Source organism: Elephas maximus, chromosome 3, assembly GCF_024166365.1.
Source record: "Elephas maximus indicus isolate mEleMax1 chromosome 3, mEleMax1 primary haplotype, whole genome shotgun sequence".
Lineage (NCBI taxonomy): Eukaryota > Metazoa > Chordata > Mammalia > Proboscidea > Elephantidae > Elephas > Elephas maximus.
In genome coordinates, this window is record NC_064821.1 from 172477379 (window position 1) to 172497102 (window position 19724).

Below are 19724 nucleotides of genomic sequence, written 5' to 3' on the forward strand. Positions count from 1 at the left end.
TATGGGGCAGTTTTATCCTGTGAGTCAGAAATTCACCGGATGGCACCTAACAACATCAATTTTGCAAACGTGGTGTTGGGCAAACGCTTAGTAAGCGCCTAGTGCGTGTGAAACTATAGAAAGAAGATTGAGATGGCTCTCTTACCCTCCAAAAGTCACAGCCTACAAGACTGGCCCCAGTAGTTGTTACCTACTGCTACAGCAGTTTCCCGAGATCTGACTTCTAAGCCGCCAGCTCCATCTGTGCTTTTACAACTGGTTCTGTGCGCAGTCCTGAGGTTGGTGTAGTTAAACCGAGTTTAAGCAAGGAGAGTTTGCCTCGGCCGGCAGTTTTCCAAGCACGAACATGCAGTTTTCCGTCTCTTGACATCCCAGTCTCTCTCACCGCCTTGAAAATCGGAAAGACTTTTGCTAAGTGCGAGAGAGAAAGAAATTTTCGAGTCATCTTTCAGGACTCTTTTCCTCCACTGAAGACCTTTGCAGAAATCCTGTACGGTGAGAAGCCGGCGTTTTTCAAGTGAAGCCCCCTAGTGCAAATCCAGGGTTCCCAGGCACGCTCTGGGGCGCTGTCTTTGCGCACTCCTGCCAGCTTCCTGTCCAGAGGACTCCCGCGTTGAACCGCCAGATGGCGCTCTTCTCGAAGGCCGCTCAGGTCAGTCATAAATGGCCGGGGAGTTGCCTAGCAACCGTAACTGGGTGTTCCAAACAATTGGGACCCGGATCCTCCGCGAATCAAGGTTGTGCTGCGGCTGCGCTGACCTCTCAGCCCTCGTAAGAGCGTTTTGCTCAGCATTTAACCATGCCTCCCACCCGAGACCCATTTCAACACCCTGTGTTGGATAACGATGACTCATACCTGGGAAAACTGCGAGCTTCCAAGGTACGGTGGTTTCTGGAGCAGATTCCCGGTAGGGTCAACACCACTCTTTCTGTCGGCGTGACAGAGATGCTAATTTAAAGGACTCTTTTTTTTTTTTTTTTTTTTTAGTGAGGACGCTGGAAAACCTGGTGGCCTAGTAGTTGAGAGCTGCGGCTGCTAACCAAAAGGTCGGCAGTTCGAATCCACCACGTGCTCATTGGAAACTCTATGGGGCAGTTCCGCTCTGTCCTATAGGGTCCCTATGAGTCAGAATCGACTCGCCGGCAGTGGGTTTGGCGTGGTTTGGTTTAGTGACGACACTTGAGTCAGATACCCGAGAAGTCTGTTTTCTGCCTGTCCCCACATTCAGGTCAGCTGACGTTTCAGAGGTGCTTTTGAGCAGAGGGACACAGCTCTAGTCTAGAGGAACAAGTGGCTGTCGCAGCCAATCATGCTTTAAACATCTGTCCAGGGCCAGTTTAAGGCATGTGAGGGCCGTAACATGTCTTAACCCAGCCCTGGACAGATGTTTAAAGCATGGTCGGGCCGCGAGGGCCGTAACGGTGGAAGAAAGATGTGGCAGTCAGGTTCCTAAAGATTACAGCCTTGGAAACCGTATGGCGCAGTTCTACTCTGTCCCGTAGGGTCTCCATGAGTCATAATCGACTCAACCTGGCAGTGAGTTTGATTTTTTTTGAGGGCTGTCAACATTTTTAAAAGATTTTTGCTGTATACTGCATTTTCTACAAAAAGAATATTCCACAAAAAAAAAGTCAGTGAGCTTAATTGTTTCAACAATCAGTGTCCAATTCTATTGATCTCCCACAATGAAAAATTGGCATTCACTAATTTTGCTTTAAACAGCTCATACTTCAATTTTGGTGTTGGTTTCATAATAAATGCTATAATTAGAAGCGAACAGATGAAAAGATGTCATAAAAGAAAATTTAATGATCAGAAAACAAATATTACAACAAATTACTATATTTTATTTTTAGATAGATCTTTCATCTCTAACACGTTATAATTAAAAACTTTTCTTTCTATTCTTTGCTCTTATAAATTCTTCAATGATTTTGTCACAATTAAGCTGCTGAACAATATCTACTTTCATACATAATAAGGATAATGAATCGAGTCTTTCTCGAATCCTTGTATGCTGAGGTTTTTGAGTCTCTTTAGGGATGAAAATCATAGTTCTGTTGTGCAGTTTGTGATCATTAAAGTTAGGAATATACTTAAAGCAATTTCAACATTGGGAAATATGCATTGTATTTTGTCTTCTGTTATGGAATCATACACGCCTACATGAGTTAAATTTGTCTTTCCTGAATCTGTAAACTTAGTTCTCATGTAAGAATGAAAGTGTCACACTTCTCTGTAAAGATTCTTATTAAAGTCATCAGGATAAACCTGCACTGATTTCTTGGATGCCTTCATATATTCTTCATTAGGTGTATCCACATTGTATAAGAAGGAAAATCTATACACTTTTGCCCTGCTTTTCACTCAAGATTCAAGTGTGTCACTGATGGTGCAGTATGTCATTACATGAAATTGATCTCTGGAACTCAGTACTTCTGGAGCATTTCCGTCATTTACTTATTCCTTTCTAATGCATCTGTGATGATGAACTGCTTGATAACCAGTATTTGGCAGTGTGATTGTTAAGGTTGTGTGTCAGCTTGGCTGGGCCATGATTCTCAGAGGTTTGGCAGTTATGATGTAGTTTGACAGTCATATAATGATGTAATCACCTCCACGATGAGCTCTGATGTAATATTATCACCTCCATAATGGGATCTGCTGTGAGTAGCCAGTCGGTTGAAAGGGAGTTTCCTTGGGGATGTGGTCTGTATCCAATATAGGTGGACTTTCTGGCAAGGCTGGTGGCCTTTGCTAACTCTGGATCCTGCAGCTGGCTCCTGTTCACTTGACCTCCCCTTCTTGGGACTTGAGCTAGCAGCTTACCTGCCATCTTGCCTGCTGATCTTGGGATTCATCAGTCTTCGCAGCCCGTGAGCCAGGGCCCTGCTGTCTGATTCGCTGATCTTGGGTTCACCAGCCCCTGCAGCTAAGTGAGTCAGGGGAAGCCTCCATCCTGACCCACAGACTCGATGTAAATCTCTCTCTCTATATATTTATACACTTTACTGGTTTTCCTTCTCTAAAGTACTCTTATACATTTGGTACCAGGAGTGGTTCTAGAGAAGCAAAATTGTAAGAATGGGTTTTCTACATTGGTTCTCAAGCCTGATTAGTCTTAAAGATGTTGATGACTCTGCTTCCAGTAGTAAAGAGGGCACTGCTAATCATGGCATGACTTGGTGATAGAAATACGCAAAATATCACCACCAGTAGATCAGGTATTGATGAAAGGTGAGGCTCTGGGAGATCACATGTTTGCTACCTTTTCTACAATTTTGTCATAATGAGAAGTTATGACAAAGAAAGCTGGCTGGTTGATCCTACTTTTCGCTAGACAAAGTGGTGAGTGAAAGAGATGAGCTCAGGGCTTCAGAGTCAAAGCTCAAGCGCTGCATAAACCACCTCAAAGTTTCCACTTGTGCCTTGAAAGAAAGCCTTTTTTCTTGTAGTAACAGGGCTGATGTTGTCAAAACCAAACCCAGAGCCTTATTGTAAGAGTGGTTGGATTACAACACCAACTGAATTCCCAATCTCAAATGGTGTCTGAAGTTAAAGTGAGGGCATTGATTGGGAAGAAACAGGATCCTGAAACTTGGGATGGGGACATATAGGTGGATAATCAGGAAGCTGGGGATACCAAGCCCTTAAATTTTGTTGAATCACTACTGCCAAAAGAACCAGCCCTCTCCCATCTGAAGACATTACTCCATCTTTGTCTGCTAAGCCACCCTCCCCAGTAGAACCATTAGCCCCTCTACCCCATCTAATGATATTAACCCATCTGTGTCTAAAGAGCCTTTGTCTGAGTCATTGCCTAGGGCATCGCCTGAGGGAGATACCTTACAAGACAATGCTGAATGTTCCCAAAACACATCCCCACCACCCATTTTTGCTTCTAGACTTGTAACTAGACTTAAATCCAAGTAAGTCCCAAAAGGTGAAGTACAAAATGTGACCCAGAAGGAGGTATGCACGCTCCAAAAGAATTGCTTGATTTTCTAATATCTACAAACAGAAACCTGGGAAGTATGTGTGGGAATGGCTATTAAGGGTGTGGGACGATGGTGCAAGAAACATAAAGATGAATCAGTCTGAGTTTATTGATATGGGCCCACTAAGCACAGATTCTTCATTCAGTGTTTCAGCTTGAGAGGTTAGGGAAGGATCTAATAGTTTATTTGGTTGAGTTGCTGGAGCATGAGTTATGTAGTGGCCTACACTAAATCAAGTTGAAGTACCAGACCTGCCTTGTTATACTGTAGAAGAAGGTATACAAAAGCTTAGGGAAATTGGCATGTTAGAGTGGATTTATCAGGTTAGACCCACAGGCCCACACATGGAGTGCCCAGAGGAAACACCTTTTACCACAACAGTGAGGAACAAATTTGTGAGGGGAGCCCCAGCATTCTTGAATACTGCTGTGATTGCTATTTTATGTAAGTCAGATTTGAGAGTGATAACTGCCCTAATTGAATTAAGACACTTAACTACAATGGGGCTGATTGGACCCCACCATGGTAGGGACCAAGTGGTGGCACTCAATTGACAAAGACAAGGTAGGGGTGGTTACTGTAATGGAGAATGAAGTCAAATCAGTAATCGGAATAGTCTGACTCGTATGGACTTATGACACTGGCTACTTAGTCATAGTGTCCCTAGGAGTGAAATAGATAGGAAATCTGCTAAATATTTACTTGATCTGTATAAGTGGAAGAATTCTAGGTCAAGTGCACAACAGACTAACTCAGATTGCCGGAATAGAGAGTCACAACCCCTCAATCAATTCCCAGAATTGAGCCAGTTTACATACCCACAACACTTTGAATGAAGGGGAGGCTGGGTACCCTTGAGAAAGGACTCCACTACCCTGCCAAAAACTTATACTGTTAATCTTTCTCCCAGTCTTCCCCAAAGTGATCTGTAGCATTTTACTAGAGTGAATGTTCATTGGGGAAAAGGAAATAATCAGACTTTTGGGGGATTACTGGATATTGTCTCCGAACTGACACTAATTCCAGGAGACCCAAAATGTCACTGTGGCTGACAGGTTAGAGTGAGGGCATATGGAGGTCGGGTTATTAATGGAGTCTTAGCTCAGGTCCATCTCACAGTAGGTTCAGTGGGTTCCCAAATCCATCCTGTAGTGATTTCCCCAGTTCCAGAATGCATAATTGGAATAGATATACTCACCAACTGGCAGAACCCCCACATTGGATGCCTGACAAGTGGAGTAAGGGCATTATGATAGGAAAAGCCAAGTGCAAGCCATTAGAACTGCCTCTATCTAGGAAATAGTAAACCAAACGCAATATCATATTCCTGGAGGAATTGCAGAGATTATTGCCACCACCAAGGACTTGAAGTTGCAGGGGTGGTGATTCCCACCACATCCCCATTCAACTCACCTATTTGGCCTGTGCAAAAAGCAGACGGATTTTGGAGAATGACAGTGGATTATTAAAAACTTAACCGGGTGATAATTCCAATTGCAGCTGCTGTTCCTTATGTGGTTTCATTGCTTGAGCTAATTAATACATCTCCTGGTACCTAGTATACAGCTATTGATCTGGCTAGTGCCTTTTTCTCCATACCTATTTTGAAGGACCACCAGAAGCAGTTTGCCTTTAGCTGGCAAGGCCAGGAATACAACTTCAATGTCCTACCTCTGGACTCTATCCACTCTCTCGTCCTATGTCGTAATTTAGTCCTCAGGGACCTTGATCACCTTTCCCTTGCATGAAACTGGTCACACTGGTCCCTTATGTTGATGACATTATGCTGATTGAACCTAGTAAGGAAGAAATGTCAATAACTCTGGACTTATTGGTAAAATGTTTGCATGCCAGAGGGTAGGAAATTAATCCAACAAAAATTCTGACACCTCCCACCTCTGTGAAATTTTTAGGGGTTCAGTGGTGTTGGGCATGTTGAGCTATCCCTTCTAAAGTGAAGGATATCAACTATGTATACAAGACTAAACGGGCACACCAACCCAGGAGCAAGGATAAGAAGGCAGGAGGGGACAGAAAAGCTGGACAAATGGAAATGGGGAACCCAAGGTTGAGGAGAGAGTGTTGACACGTCACAGGGTTGGCAACCAATGTCACAATACAATGTGTGTATTAACTGTTTAATGAGAAACTAATTTGCTCTGTAAATCTTCATCTAAAACACAGTTAAAAAAAAAAAAGTAGAAAAAAATAGAGTGAAGGGTAAGTTACTGTACCTGGCCCCTCCCACAACTAAAAAGGAGACACAACACCTAGTGGGCCTCTTTGGATTTTGGAGTCAACATTTTCCTCATTTAGGTGTGCTACCCTGGCCTATTTATATAGTGACTCAAAAAGGTGCTAGTGGGGCACAGAGCAAAAGAAGGCTCTGCAACAGGTTCAGGCTGCCATGCAAGTGCTTCTGCCACTTGTGCCATATGATCTGGCTGATCCAATTGTGCTTGAAGTGTCAGTGGCCGAGAGAGATGCTGTTTGGAGTCTTTGGCAGGCCTCTACTGGGGAACTGCGGCACAGAATTTTACGATTTTGGAGCAAAACCCTGCCATCTTCTGCAGATAACTCCTGTCCTTTAGAGAAACAGCTTTTGGCTTGTTACTGGGCCTTAGTAGAGACTGAATGCTTAACCACGGGCCACCAAGTCACCATGCGCGGCCTGAGCTGCCCATCATGAACTGGGTGTTGTCTGACCCACAGAGACATAAAGTTGGACATGTACAGCAACACTCCATTGTTAAATGGAACTGGTATATACGATATCAGTCCTGAGCAGGACCTAAAGGCAAAAGTAAGTTGCATGAGGAAGTGGCCCAAATGCCATGTTCTCCACTCCTGTCACAATTACTTTCCATCTCCCAGTCTGCTTCTATGGCCTTATGGAAATTTCCTTATGATCAGTTGACTGAGAAAGAGAAAACTTGTGCTTTGTTTACAGATGGTTCTACGTGATATGTAGACACCACTCAAAAGTGGACTGTGGCAGCACTATAGCCCCTTTCTGGGACCTCCCTGAAGGAGAGTGGTGAAGGGAAATCCTCCCAATGGGCAGAACTTCAAGCAGTGTACCTGGTTGTTCACTTTACTTAGAGGGAGAATGGCCAGATATGCGATTGTGTACTGATTCATGGGCTGTGGCTAAAGGTTTGGCTGGATAGTCAAGGACTTGGAGGGAACATGATTGGAAAATTGGAGATAAGGAGGTACGAGGAAGAGGTATGTGGATAGACCTCTATGAATGGGCCAAAGAAGTGAAGATATTTGTGTCTCTTGTGAATGCTCACCAAAGGGTGACCTCAGCAGAGGAAGATTTTAACAATCAAATGGAAAGGATGATGCATTCTGTGGAAACCAGTCATCGCTTTTCCCCACCCGCTCTTGTCATTGCCCAATGGGCTCATGAACAAAGTGCCCCTGGTGGCAGGGTTGGAGGTTATGCATGGGCTTAGCAATATGGACTTCCACTCACCAAGGCTGACTTGGCTACAGCCACTGTTGAGTGCTCAATCTGCCAGCAGCAGAGACCAACAATCAGTTCTTGATATGGTACCATTTTTCAAGGTGATCAGCCAGTAACCTGGTGGCAGGCTGATTACATTGGACTACTTGCATCATGGAAAGGGCAGCATTTTGTCTTTACTGGAATAGACACTCTGGATATGGAGTCACCTTCCCTGCACGCAATTCTGCCAAAACTACCATTGGTGGACTTACAGAATGCCTTATGCATCACCATAGTATCCCACCCAGCATTGCCTTGGATCAGGGGGCTCACTTCACAGCAAGTGAAGTGTGACAATGGGCCCATGCTTATGGAATTCACTGGTCTTACCATGTTCCTCATCATCCTGAAGCAGCTGGATTGACAGAATGATGGAATGTGCCTTCTAAAGAATTATGGCACCAGTTTGGTGGCAATACCTTTCAGGGTTGGGGCAATGTTCTCCAGAAGGCTTTGTATACCCTAAACCAGTGTCCAATATATGGTGCTATTTCTCCCATAGCCAGGATTCGTGGGTCCAGGAATTAAGAGGTGGAAATGGGAGTGGAACCACTCACTATTACCCCTAGTGACCTATTCACATTTTTGCTTCCTGTCCCCACGACTTTATTCTCTGCAGGTCTAGAGGTCTTAGTTCCAAAGCGAGGAATGCTCCCACCTGGAGACACATCACTGATTCCATTGAATTGGAAGCTAAGAATGCCACCTGGCCACCTTGGGCTCCTTATGCCTCTGGATCAACAGGCAAAGAAAGGAGTTACTATACTGGCTGGTGGGAATGATCATTACCAAAAGGAAATCGGATTGATATTACGTAATGGAGTTAAAGAAGAGTATGTCTGGGGAGGCATCTAGGTCAACTGACATAATACAGTTTATAAAGAAAATGTTCTACCTCCCACTTTGGTGAGTGGCGTCTGGGGTCTTAAAAGCTTGCGGGCAGCCATCTCAGCTACATCAATTGCTTCCATCCCACTTGGAGCAAAGGAGAATGAAGAAAACCAAAGACACAAGGAAAATACTAGCACAAAGGACTAAAGGATCAAATGAACCAGAGACTCCACCAGCCTGGAGAATTAGATGGTGCATGGCTACCACCAATGACCGCCCTGACAGGGAACACAACAGGAAGTCCCAGAGAAGCAAAAAAATATAGAACACAACTCAGATTCACATAAAAAGACTGGGCTGAATGGTCTGACAGAGACTACGGACCCCGGATGCACTGATAACCCAGAACTGAAACAATTCCCAAAGCCTACTCTTTACCAAAGATTAGATAGGACTATAAAACAAAAAATAATAAACATGAGGAATGTGCTTCTTAGTTCAATCACATATATGAGACCAAATAGGCAGCTCTTGTCCAAAAGCAGAATGAGAAGGCAGAAAGGGACAGGAGCTAGTCGAATGGACACAGGGAACCTGGGGTGGAAAAGGGGAGTGTGCTGTCACATTGTGGGAATTGCAATTAATGTCACAAAACAATGTATAAATTTTTGAATGAGAAATTAGCTTGAGCTGTAAAGTTCCACTTAAAGCACAATTAAAAAAAAAAAAGAAGGGTATGTCTGGAATGCAGGAGATGCCTAGGGTGTCTCTCAGTAGTACCATGCTGTCATGGATTGAACTGTGTCCCCCCAAAATATGTGGATCAATTTGGCTAGGCCATGATTCCCAGTATTTTGTGATCATCCACCATTTTGTCATCTGATGTGATTTTCCTATGTGTTGTAAATCCTATCTCTATGATGTTGATGAGATGGGATTAGCAGCAGTTATATTAGTGAGGCAGGACTCAATCTACAAGATTGGATTGTGTCTTGAGCCAATCTTTTTTGAGATATAAAAGAGAGAAGTGAGCAGAGAGACATGGGGACCTCATACCACAAAGAAACAAAAGCCAGGAGAATAGCGCATCCTTTGGACATGAGGTCCCTGCACTGAGAAGCTCCTCAAAGAGGGGAAGGTTGATGACAAGGGCCTTCCTCCAGAGCTGACAGAGAGAGAAAGCCTTCCCCTGGAACTGACACCCTGAATTTGGACTTGTAGCCTGCTAGACTGTGAGACAATTTCTTTTTGTTAAAGCCATCCACTTGTGGTATTTCTGTTACAGCAGCACTAGATGACTAAGACACATGCCCTGTGATTAAAGTCAATGGAAAACTACAGCAACCCAGTCCTGACATAACTACTAACGGCCCAGACGCTTCAGGAATGAAGATTTGGGTCATACCACCAGGCAAAGAACCATGACCAGCTGAGGTGCTTGCTGAGGGCAAAGGGAATGTGGAATGTGTGGTAGAAGAAGGTAGCTCTAAATACCAGTTATCACATGACCAGCTGCAGAAACAAAGACTGTAATCGTTATGAGTATTTCTGCTTTGTATGTGTGCATCAAGTATTTTTGTTTCCTTCACTTATAAAATATAGGATCTAAACAGGGCTAGTGCATTTTCAGTTGTATATATGTTTGTTGTAACACGTTAGGTGCAAGTATGACTTTATAATTGTCTTCATTAAGTGATTATGTATGGTTTAAGGATATGTGTACAGGTGCTAAGTTGACAAGGGGTGGACTGTAATGGTTAAGGTTGTGTGTCACTTGGCTGGGCCATGAATTTCAGTGGTTTGGCAGTCGTATGATGTTGTGATCACTTCCATGATGAGATTTGATATAATGTGATTACCTCCATAATAGGATCTGCTGTGAGTAGTGAATCAGTTGAAAGAGAGTTTGCTTAGGTGTGTGGGCTACATCGAATATAAGTAGACATTCTGGCAAGGCCTGTGGCCTTTTGCTTGCAGTGGATCCTTCAGTTGGCTCCTGTTCCTCTGACCTCTGGTTCTTGGAACTTGAGCTAGCAGCTTACCTGTGGTCTTGCCTGCTGATCTTGGGATTCATCGATCCTTGCAGCCTGTGAGCAAGAACCCTGCTGCCTGACCTGCCAATCTTGGGTTTGCCAGCCCCTACGGTTACATGAATCAGGAGAAGCCTCTATCCTGACCCATGGACTTGGGACATTCCAGCCCCTACAACTGCATGAGCTGTTTTCTTGATATAAATCTCTCTCTATAATATATTTATATGCTTTACTGGTTTTACTTCTCTAGAGAACCCAGCCTAAGACAGATATATATATATATATATTTAGAGAGACATTTATCTCAAGGAAATGGCTCCCACGGTTGTAGAGGCTGGGAAGTCCCAAGTCCATGGTTCAGGCATTAGGGTGGAGGCTTCTCCTGACTCACATAAAAAAAAAAAAAAAACTCACATAGCTGCTGACAAACCCAAATCAGATGGTATGCCGCTGGCTTATGGGCTGAGGAGGCTGACAAATCCTAGCTCAGCAAGTAAGACAGCAGGCTGGTGTCTCACAGGCTGTGGAGGCCAAGGAATCCCAAGATCAACAGGCAATATGGCAGGCTGCTAGCTCAAGTCACAAGAACCAGAGGTCAGATGATGATGAGCTGGATGCAGGATCCAGAGCAAACGAACGCCAGCAAGGTTTGCCAGAACACCCATATATATTGGATGCAGGCCACACCCCTGAGAAAACTCCCGTTACAACTAATTGGCTAATCACTTCAGACCACATCAAGGAAGTGATTACATTATATCACAAAATAGAGGATAATTACATCATTGCATAACTGCCAAACTACATCATTATATAATTGCCAAACCACTGAGAATTATGACCCAGCCAAGTGGACACAGAACCTTCACCATCACAGAACTCTGGTAGAAAAGACAAACAGACAAGAGGAACAGCAAAAATGCTTACAATAGCTCACATGTGGTGAGAGAGTTATACCCAGGGTGCCCTGAGAACCAGGAGCTTAAAGGAAAGTTTCCTATCCCAGAGCAAGTGAATTTTGACATGCAAATATGTGTTAGCTGGGCCACATGAAGGAGAGGGTGAAATGTGAGCTAGGAGGAAGGAAACAGGAACCAGACATTCAAGGCAAAGAAAGCAACAGGTGCACAAACATGGAGAGGAGAGGGAGGGTGGCCTGTTTTGGGAACTGCAAAGAGTCCAGAATGGCTCAAGTGCAGGCATGAAATGGACTGGGGAGAGCTGGAGCCAGGGAAGTGAGCTGGGGCTGTGCTTTGGCAGGTTGGCTGTACTGTATATGCCAGCTAATGAACTAGGATTTTATCCTGGGGGTGCTGGGGAACCATAGAAAAATTTTAAGCATTGGAGTAACACAGTGAGCTGGGTGCTTTAGAAAGCACAGGTGACAATGGATTGGATAGGATGGGAGTGGGGCAAGCAGGATCAGCTAGAAGGCAGGTGAAACAATCTCCAGGAGAAAGAATGAGGGATCTAATGCAGTGACAGAGAGGATGGTGATGAGGAGCCAATGTGAGAAAGATGCAAAGGGGAGCAATGGTAGGACTTGGTGACTGATTGGATATGGGCCTGAAAGAGGGGACAAGTCCAGGTAACCCCCAGGTTTCTGAGGGCTTGATTGGTAATATTCACTGAAACAGGGCATCCAGGGGAAGCAGGGGCTTGGGGAGAAAGATGTTGAGTTTAATTCTGTAAGTATTGCCCGTGAACAGTAGGCAATAGGGCCATGGGTTGAAGATGTATATCTGGGATCCTCAGTACACACACAGACACACACACGCACACTGAGAGAAAAAGCAGAACTTAGAAGTCTGCTGAGAGCTAACAGCTAGACGGATTTGAGGGAGTCAGAATCGTGCTGCCAGGCTACAGAGGTCAAATAAGGTCAGGCCTGGAAAGGATCCACCTGACCTAGCCAGAGATTCATGGTTTACCTGCAAGGGTAGTTTCAGTGGGTGCCTGAGGCAGAGGCCTGACTGCAGTGGGCCGATGAAGGGATGGGAGCAAGTAGCGATAGTAAATGTCGACTCATGAAAAAGTCTGGCTCTTAGGCAAGGTGATAAAAAATAAAATTTTTTTTTTTTTTACTTTTTATCAAGTGATAGGGTGGGTAAAAAACAAAAAAACCAAACCCGTTGCCGTCTAGTCGATTCCGACTCTTAGCGACCCTGTAGGTCAGGATAGAACTGCCCCATAGAGTTTCCAAGGAGCGCCTGGCGGACTTGAACTGCCAACCTTTTGGTTAGCAGATGTAGCACTTAACCACTACACCACCAGGGTTTCCAATAGGGTGGGTAGCTAGGTAGAAATAAAGAAAGAGAGAAGCTGCGGTCAAAGAAGAGGGGATACTAGTATGGTTCAGGTCTCTAAAGCACAGGCAAGGGCTGGGTCCAAGGAGGAAGGATTATTCTTAAGTAAAAGGAACTTCCCTTTCTCTGAGATGGAAGGAAAGTGGACATAGCCATGTCCTTTCTCTGAGATGGAAGGAAAGTGGACATAGCCATGTAGACACTGGCATTCGTGATTGGCAGTCTTGACTTTCTCCGTGGGAGAAAATCTTAACCTCCTGCTGATACGGATGATGAAGTAGGCTTCAAGCAGAGGGGGAGGAGAGCTGCCCAGGCCCACAGCAAAAGGTGGCAGAGCCTGTGCGTACATCAGATTTGTAGTTTTGGTTTGTTTCATTTTCATTTCTCTTGGTGAATAGCACAGTGTCTGGAACATACCGTTCAATTAAATTGAGGTGAATCACACAGCACTTTGCCAACTTGGGGAGAAGGAAGGTTACGACATCGGATAGATTGAACGAGATTGCTACTAGGTTATAATTTTACTCACTGGAATTCAGTCATTGATTCAACCAATATTTCATTTTTAACATCTTCAATGTGTTAGACCGCTGTGCGAGGTACTGGGGATACAGTGCTGAAAAATATGGCATTTTACATGTAATGAAGAAATCAGTTGTACCCTTTTTGCATTCACGCTTGTGGGATTTTAAAGCCCAATGGACTTTTTCTTTGACTTTCCTGCAGTCATCAATGACCTGTCCTTCCCTGTTGAGTGAAACTCTTTTTCTCCCCTACTTAGACATTGCACTCTCCCCGTCCTCCAGTCTCTGGCTGCCCCCCGCCTTAGAGTCGTCTCCCTCCCTTCTCACCCCCAAGTATAATACTGTGCAATCCTTACAAACCCCCTCTTCCCTGCTGGTCAAACTTCCTTTTTCAGACTTCAACTACAGCTTCATGTGGATGGCTCCTGGGTCTGTACTATTTGTTCTAGCTTTCCCCAAACAAGTTGTACACTTCTAACTTTCTACCAGTGAATTGAATTAGGATGTCTCACCTTTTCTTGAAACTCAGCATGTCTAAACCTGAGTTCATCATCTTTCCTACCTGCTTCCCACCCTCACCCCCTTGTCCCCCGCTATCCCTTTCCCTGTATTCCTGGCCCATTTACCAGTTCTAAGATTGAAAACCTAGTAGAATCAAAGGATTGGGGAGTCTTGTCCCATATCGTTCCTCTCTTTGTAGATTCCTCTCTGAGATTCAAATAAAATAGAATGAAATAAGGCAGGTGGATTTCACTGAAGTTGCCCAATCAGCAAAGCCTCCTATAACCAGGTCCTGGATGTGGTTTCTCTTTTGCAGAAATCCCAATATAAGAACCCAACTCACCTTGCTCAGCAACAAGAACCCTGGAGTCGGCTCAGTTCAACTCCCACAATCACCTCGATGAGGCGGGATGCCTATTTTTTTGATCCCAAGGTACCTAGCATTGAAATACTATTCATCATTATATACACTTAAACCAAAAACCAAACCCACTGCTGTCGAGTTGATTCTAACTCACAGCGATCCTACAGGACAGAGTAGAACTGCCCCATAGAGTTTCCAAGGATCGCTTGGCGGATTTGAACTGCTGACCTCTTGGTTAGCAGCCATAGCACTTAACCACTACGCCACCAGGGCTTCCTTATATACACTTAATAGGACCCGTTAATATCCTTTTTCGGAAGGTATTCCATCCGTGACTGCTTTGGCGTCTTTCCTTTTGTCCCCAATCCAAGACCCTACCAAATCCAAAACCAATTTATCTGGCCTCTGGGAAGTCAGAAGGCTTGGGTTTTGCTCCAGGCAGTTATTTGGGGCAAATCATCTCCTCACCAGACTTCTCACTCTTTTTATTAAAACAAGGGCTGAAAATAACCATGAATGAGGTATGGTCCATTCAGCCCAAGTCAGGGACGGTATGATTCCCATATCTCCAGTGAGAGCTCACCACTCAGACCAAAAGAGAGACAACTCTGAATTGTCAAGAGTTAAGAAGTCACTATATAAAACAAGTTAGTGTGTAAAGAGGTGGTGGAACTCAGCCCCAAAAGGGGCTTCGCTATGCTTTTGGGGAAGAGTATAGAGTCCAAAAGAAACTGACTGGAGTATGGGCAGAGGTAGCTGAGTTGGCCCTGGGGGGATTTACTTCCTCTGTAGATATCCTGCGTGGCATAAATGGTAAATGCTTGGCTGCTAACCAAAAAGTTTGAGTCCATGCAGAGGCGCTTTGAAAGGCCTGGCAATCTACTTCTGAAAAATCAGCTGTCCTATGAAGCACAGCCCTACTCTATGGCAACTCGTTTGGTTTTTGGTCTGGCAGGTACCAAAGGATGACCTGGATTTCCGCTTAGCAGCCTTGTACAACCACCACACTGGGGCATTCAAGAACAAAAATGAGATATTGGTACACCAGGAGACCATTCAGGATACCCATGGGTAAGTGGTACAGGCTGAGCCTTTCTACACTGAGGATGCTGCCATCCGATCACATAAGGTAAAGTGTTACCTGGCAAATAACAAAGACAAAAAATAGGTACTCATTTGTATACAAATGTTATTTTTGTTTAAAACATCTGTATCTGTAAGGCAATTTCTGTGTTTTTATAGTCTACAATAAACAGAAATCCTTCATGATCATGCTCACCTGCATAAAAAAAATAAAACCTTCAGTTAATTCCACAAAGGGAAAGGGCCTTTGGTTGTTTTACTTCTGAGGCCATAAGCTACTACTGTTCCCTTCTCACCTTTCTCTGATTTCACTCTCCCCTCTTCTTCCCCAACCATCTTCTAGAATTGTCAAGATGCCGGAAGAATTTTTACCACCTCCCCCACCACTCCCTATCACATCCCTGGCTAACATCAGACACTGGATCAACCCTAAGAAGGAGTCCATCCACAGCATCCAGGGTTCCATAGGTAAGCGTTACAAGACTGGGTGGGCAGACGGTGGTGTAAGACCCATTTGCCATCAAGTCAATCCTGACTCACAGCGACCCTACAGGATAGAGTAGAACTGCCCCATAGCGTTCCCAAGGCTGTAATCTTTAACGGAAGCAGACTGCCACATCTTTCTCCCACAGAGCCACTAGTGGGTTCAAACTGTCGACCTTTCAATTAGCAGCCAAGTGCTTAACCACCACACCAACAGGGCTCCTTGGTGGTGCTTCTAAATAGACCTAGGAATCAGGGAGTTGAGGTCACTGGCTGGTAGGAAACATCAGGGACAACTGAGGGTCGTGACAATAGTGACTAAGTTGGAACATCTCAGACTAATCCCAGGGGACATGCTGACTACAGAGCTAGGAAACGAATTTTATTTTTCAGAAGCTTTTAGCTCAGCTTTAGATCTAGGGGACAAAAACTTCCCGCAAGGGCAGGCAAAGTATGGAAACCTGGGAGTGGAAGACCTGTAGCTACCTCCTGTTAGTCCTCCATATGCTAGTTTCCCCAGCTATTACGAGAACCTTCTCCACAGTGCCTGTAAGCACATGGGTGATTAAAGGTTCCCGGAAAAGGCAAAGGATCTGAAGTTCTGTCCGTTCTTACCACATTCTCTTCTCTCCATAGTGTCCCCTCACACTGCAGCCACCAATGGAGGCTACTCCCGAAAGAACGACGGTGGCTTCTTTTCCACCTAGTATTGACAAGCTTCTGGATTAATCACAATGGAACATCCTGCCACCCACCTCCATTAAACAGACTCATGCAAGATGAAACCTGATGTGTCTGTTACCTATGGACTACGAGTTGCCGTTTGACTAAATGAGAGAAATTTCTCAACTTCTAGCAACTAGTCCTGTTGGGTCTATTTACAACTTGGAAAGCTATTATGCCAAGAAGATAAGAATTAGGGCAGAACAGTGCTGTCTTTGGTAGGAGACAGGTCTTCATAAAAACCCAGACCCAGTGCCGTCAATTCCGACTCATAGTGACCCTATAGGACAGAGTAGAACTGCCCCATAGTTTTCAAGGACCCCTGACAAATTCAAGCTGCCAGCCCATTGGTTAGCAGCCCTAGCACTTAACCTCTACACCACCAGCGTTTCCCAGGTCTTCATTTTTTGTAAAAAAGAATCACTCCAACATACAGATCCATTCATTCAACATTTATTGCAAACCTAGGCGTGTCAGACATTGAACTAAGTGTTGGAGAAACAAGAATGAGCGTAGGCTTTCTCTTAAACAGCTACACACACTCTTTTTTCTAGCTTTAAGAAACAGTAATATTTATGCCAAGGCCATGCTCAAGATTTCAAACACCCTGGGTTCAGTCATCTGCTGGGCTCTCCTGTTCCACCAGTGCTCCATCTTCCTAGTCCTGGTCCCTTCCCACTGTTCATTCTCTAACTCTGCTGTCTGCTGCCTGGGAGTCAAATCCCTAACAAATTTGAATTGCTTCACAGCCCTAGTTCTTATACACATGGTTCAACAATCTGGTGCGTTGCATTTGAAGGTACCTAAAAATTGATGCATTAAGTTTCTAAAATTACAAGTCACTCACAGGAATCTGCTGTGACATAAAAACAAATTGGTTAGGCAAGAAATGGCAGACCTTTTAGAATACTGCACAATAAATTCCCATTCCTATAAGTTTGGACAGGATATGCATTAAGACATTCAGATATGAAAGTTTCTTCTGGTACTCAGGTGCAAAGTCCTTAAAATACCACAGAACTGTCACAGCTCCTCTTCTGCTGGGACACTCCAAGCCATTCAAGTACTATCTGCTACCAAGTGGCAATGTAAGTTTCAGTTCTCATTACTTAGAATGGCCTAAGGTAGTGGGGAGGAGTTGCTCTGATGCACCTCATGCAGACTACTTGAGGTACTAATAAAAACAAACAAACAAAAAATTAGCACTGCAATCCATGCCTTGAGGCTTTAAAGATTCCTAGGCATCCCAGGGAAGCCCTGGTGGTTCAGCGGTTAAGAGTTAGCTGCTAACCAAAAGGTCAGCACTTCAAATCCACCAGCCGCTCCTTGCAAACCCTATGGGGCAGTTCTACTCTGTCCTATAGGGTCACTAAGTCAGAATCGACTCTACCACAACGGGTAGGCCTCCCAGGTGGTTTTTAAATTAGTAAATTTGGGTGGGTCCCTGTGACCTTAATTTTTAAAAGCGCTCTCAAGTTCTGGTATGCATACACATATACTATTGTGTGTGCTCCGGCAGCAAACGCTCTAGTGCCTCTGGCCCTAGGAGCTACCGGTGTTGGTACCATACAGCCACCTTGAAGAGCCCGGCCTAGACAAAAAAAAGAGGGGGCTAAGGGCTAAGCTAAGAGGAAACCCTGGTGGTGTAGTCGTTAAGTGCTACGGCTGCTAAACCAAACGGTCGGCAATTCAAATCCACCAGGCGCTCCTTGGAAATTCTATGGGGCAGTTCTACTCTGTCCTACAGGGTCGCTATGAGTCGGAATCGACTTGACCACGCTGGGTTTTTTTAGGGGCTAACAGTGCCCCTCTCCAACCCCAGCCTTCGCCCCCGGGGGCGGGGCGACGGCTCTTTCATCCTCCGTCTCCATCCATCTGCAGGCGAGGCCAGAGCCGACCGTTAGCCCGCGCGCCCCTAGCCACCGGCAGCCGGCCACTGTGTTCTGCGACCGGGCTCAGATCAGAATCGCCTCGATAATCAGCGGCCCGGGACAAGCCCAGCCTCGTCTATCTGATCAGTTCATCATTTCTGAGCGCCGGGCCCCCTCGGACCGGCTCCGGGACCTCGGGGACCGCAGCGCTACCGCCGCCCAAAGGGCCTCGCCGCACAGCGCCCCGAGGGGCTTCGCAGGAGGGGATCTTTTCATTTCGGGTTGGCCCGGCGGGGCTGGGGTCACGACCCGATCAAATAAGATCAAGGTGTAGGCGGGAAGAGGGGCGCAGGAGCGGGTGCACGCACTCCTCTTGCACTCCCCACGCGCGCCCACTAGCACTCGCGCATCCACTCACACACTCGACACGCACGCGCCTTTCACGCGACACAGCAGAACTCCATTCAAACCTCACCCCATGCCTCTCTCCCGTAAAGAGGCGGAAGTCCACCCTTCTTTTAAACACTCGGAGGATTCTGGGAAGAACCACTGAGCACTGGCGGCGGCTACAGCACGCGGCCTCGTCGAGGGAGCGCGTTACTGCCCCCGCGCGGATCGGAGGAGAAGCTGTGTTCCAGGGAAGGGAGGAACAAATTCCCACAATACTGAATCGCCCTGGTTGTCTTTGGATTTGTCTGTAGCTACATATTTATATTTTTTTACATATTTATATCCATATCCATACTTTTTCTTTGATCTTGACTTTATTTTTCTTTGCCTTAAATTTAAAAACATCTAGATTCTGGTATGAGATCGTTCAATCTCAAGAGATTTATAGGTGAATGGGTCCTTTCCCATGGAGACAGCAAACCAGTAAGAGAATTGGTTCCCTTAAGGAGTTCCTCCTCCCAAGGGAGAAGGCAAACATCATTTTACCAAAGGGAAAAGTGAGGAACAGATTATTTAAACCTGAGGTCTAGGTGATCAGAATATCTGTGAAATGGGGTAAAGGTAGGCAAGCATATCCTTCTCTCCTCACTTACACAGCCCTCTGGCTGCCCAGAACTTAGTAACTGTGGTCATCAAATTGGATTGCCAGGATGTGTATGATTTTCATACCCAGTAAAACATATGTAACTCAAGCCCCAAAATTAGTAGAGTAAAAAAACAGTGGCAAATATATAGTTAACTGGAAATGCTGGTGACATAGTGTTTAAGAGCAACAGCTGCTAACCAAAAGGTCGACAGTTTGAATCCACTAGGTGCTCCTTGGAAACCATGTGGGGCAGGAGTCTGAATTGACTGGAGGGGAAAGGGTTTGATTTTTTTTTTTTAAAGTATAGTTAGCTCACATTAGCCAGGACAACATTAATGTTATCAGTTCCTTCCTCCTCCTTTTTCAGTGAAATAGGAATAGGGAATCAGGAATACGAGTGAATCAGAATTGTCCTATTTTGAAGATTACTGGAAAATGAAATGTGAAATTATGATT

General features: G+C 45.0%; 1 protein-coding gene and 1 non-coding gene across 2 annotated transcripts; one reads left to right on the forward strand and one right to left on the reverse strand.

The window, feature by feature from the left end:
* The first annotated feature begins 725 nt into the window (after window positions 1-725).
* On the forward strand, window positions 726-18774 carry CFAP276 (cilia and flagella associated protein 276). The gene is made up of 5 exons (XM_049880175.1): window positions 726-880; window positions 14025-14141; window positions 15028-15143; window positions 15499-15623; window positions 16275-18774. The coding sequence occupies exons 1-5, from the start codon at window positions 800-802 to the stop codon at window positions 16343-16345; spliced, it is 510 nt and encodes a 169-aa protein (XP_049736132.1). The 5' UTR covers window positions 726-799; the 3' UTR covers window positions 16346-18774.
* On the reverse strand, window positions 18317-18733 carry LOC126074181 (small Cajal body-specific RNA 2). Its single transcript, XR_007516983.1, has one exon. It is a non-coding gene; the product is annotated as a small Cajal body-specific RNA 2 (non-coding RNA).
* Window positions 18775-19724: the final 950 nt, after the last annotated feature.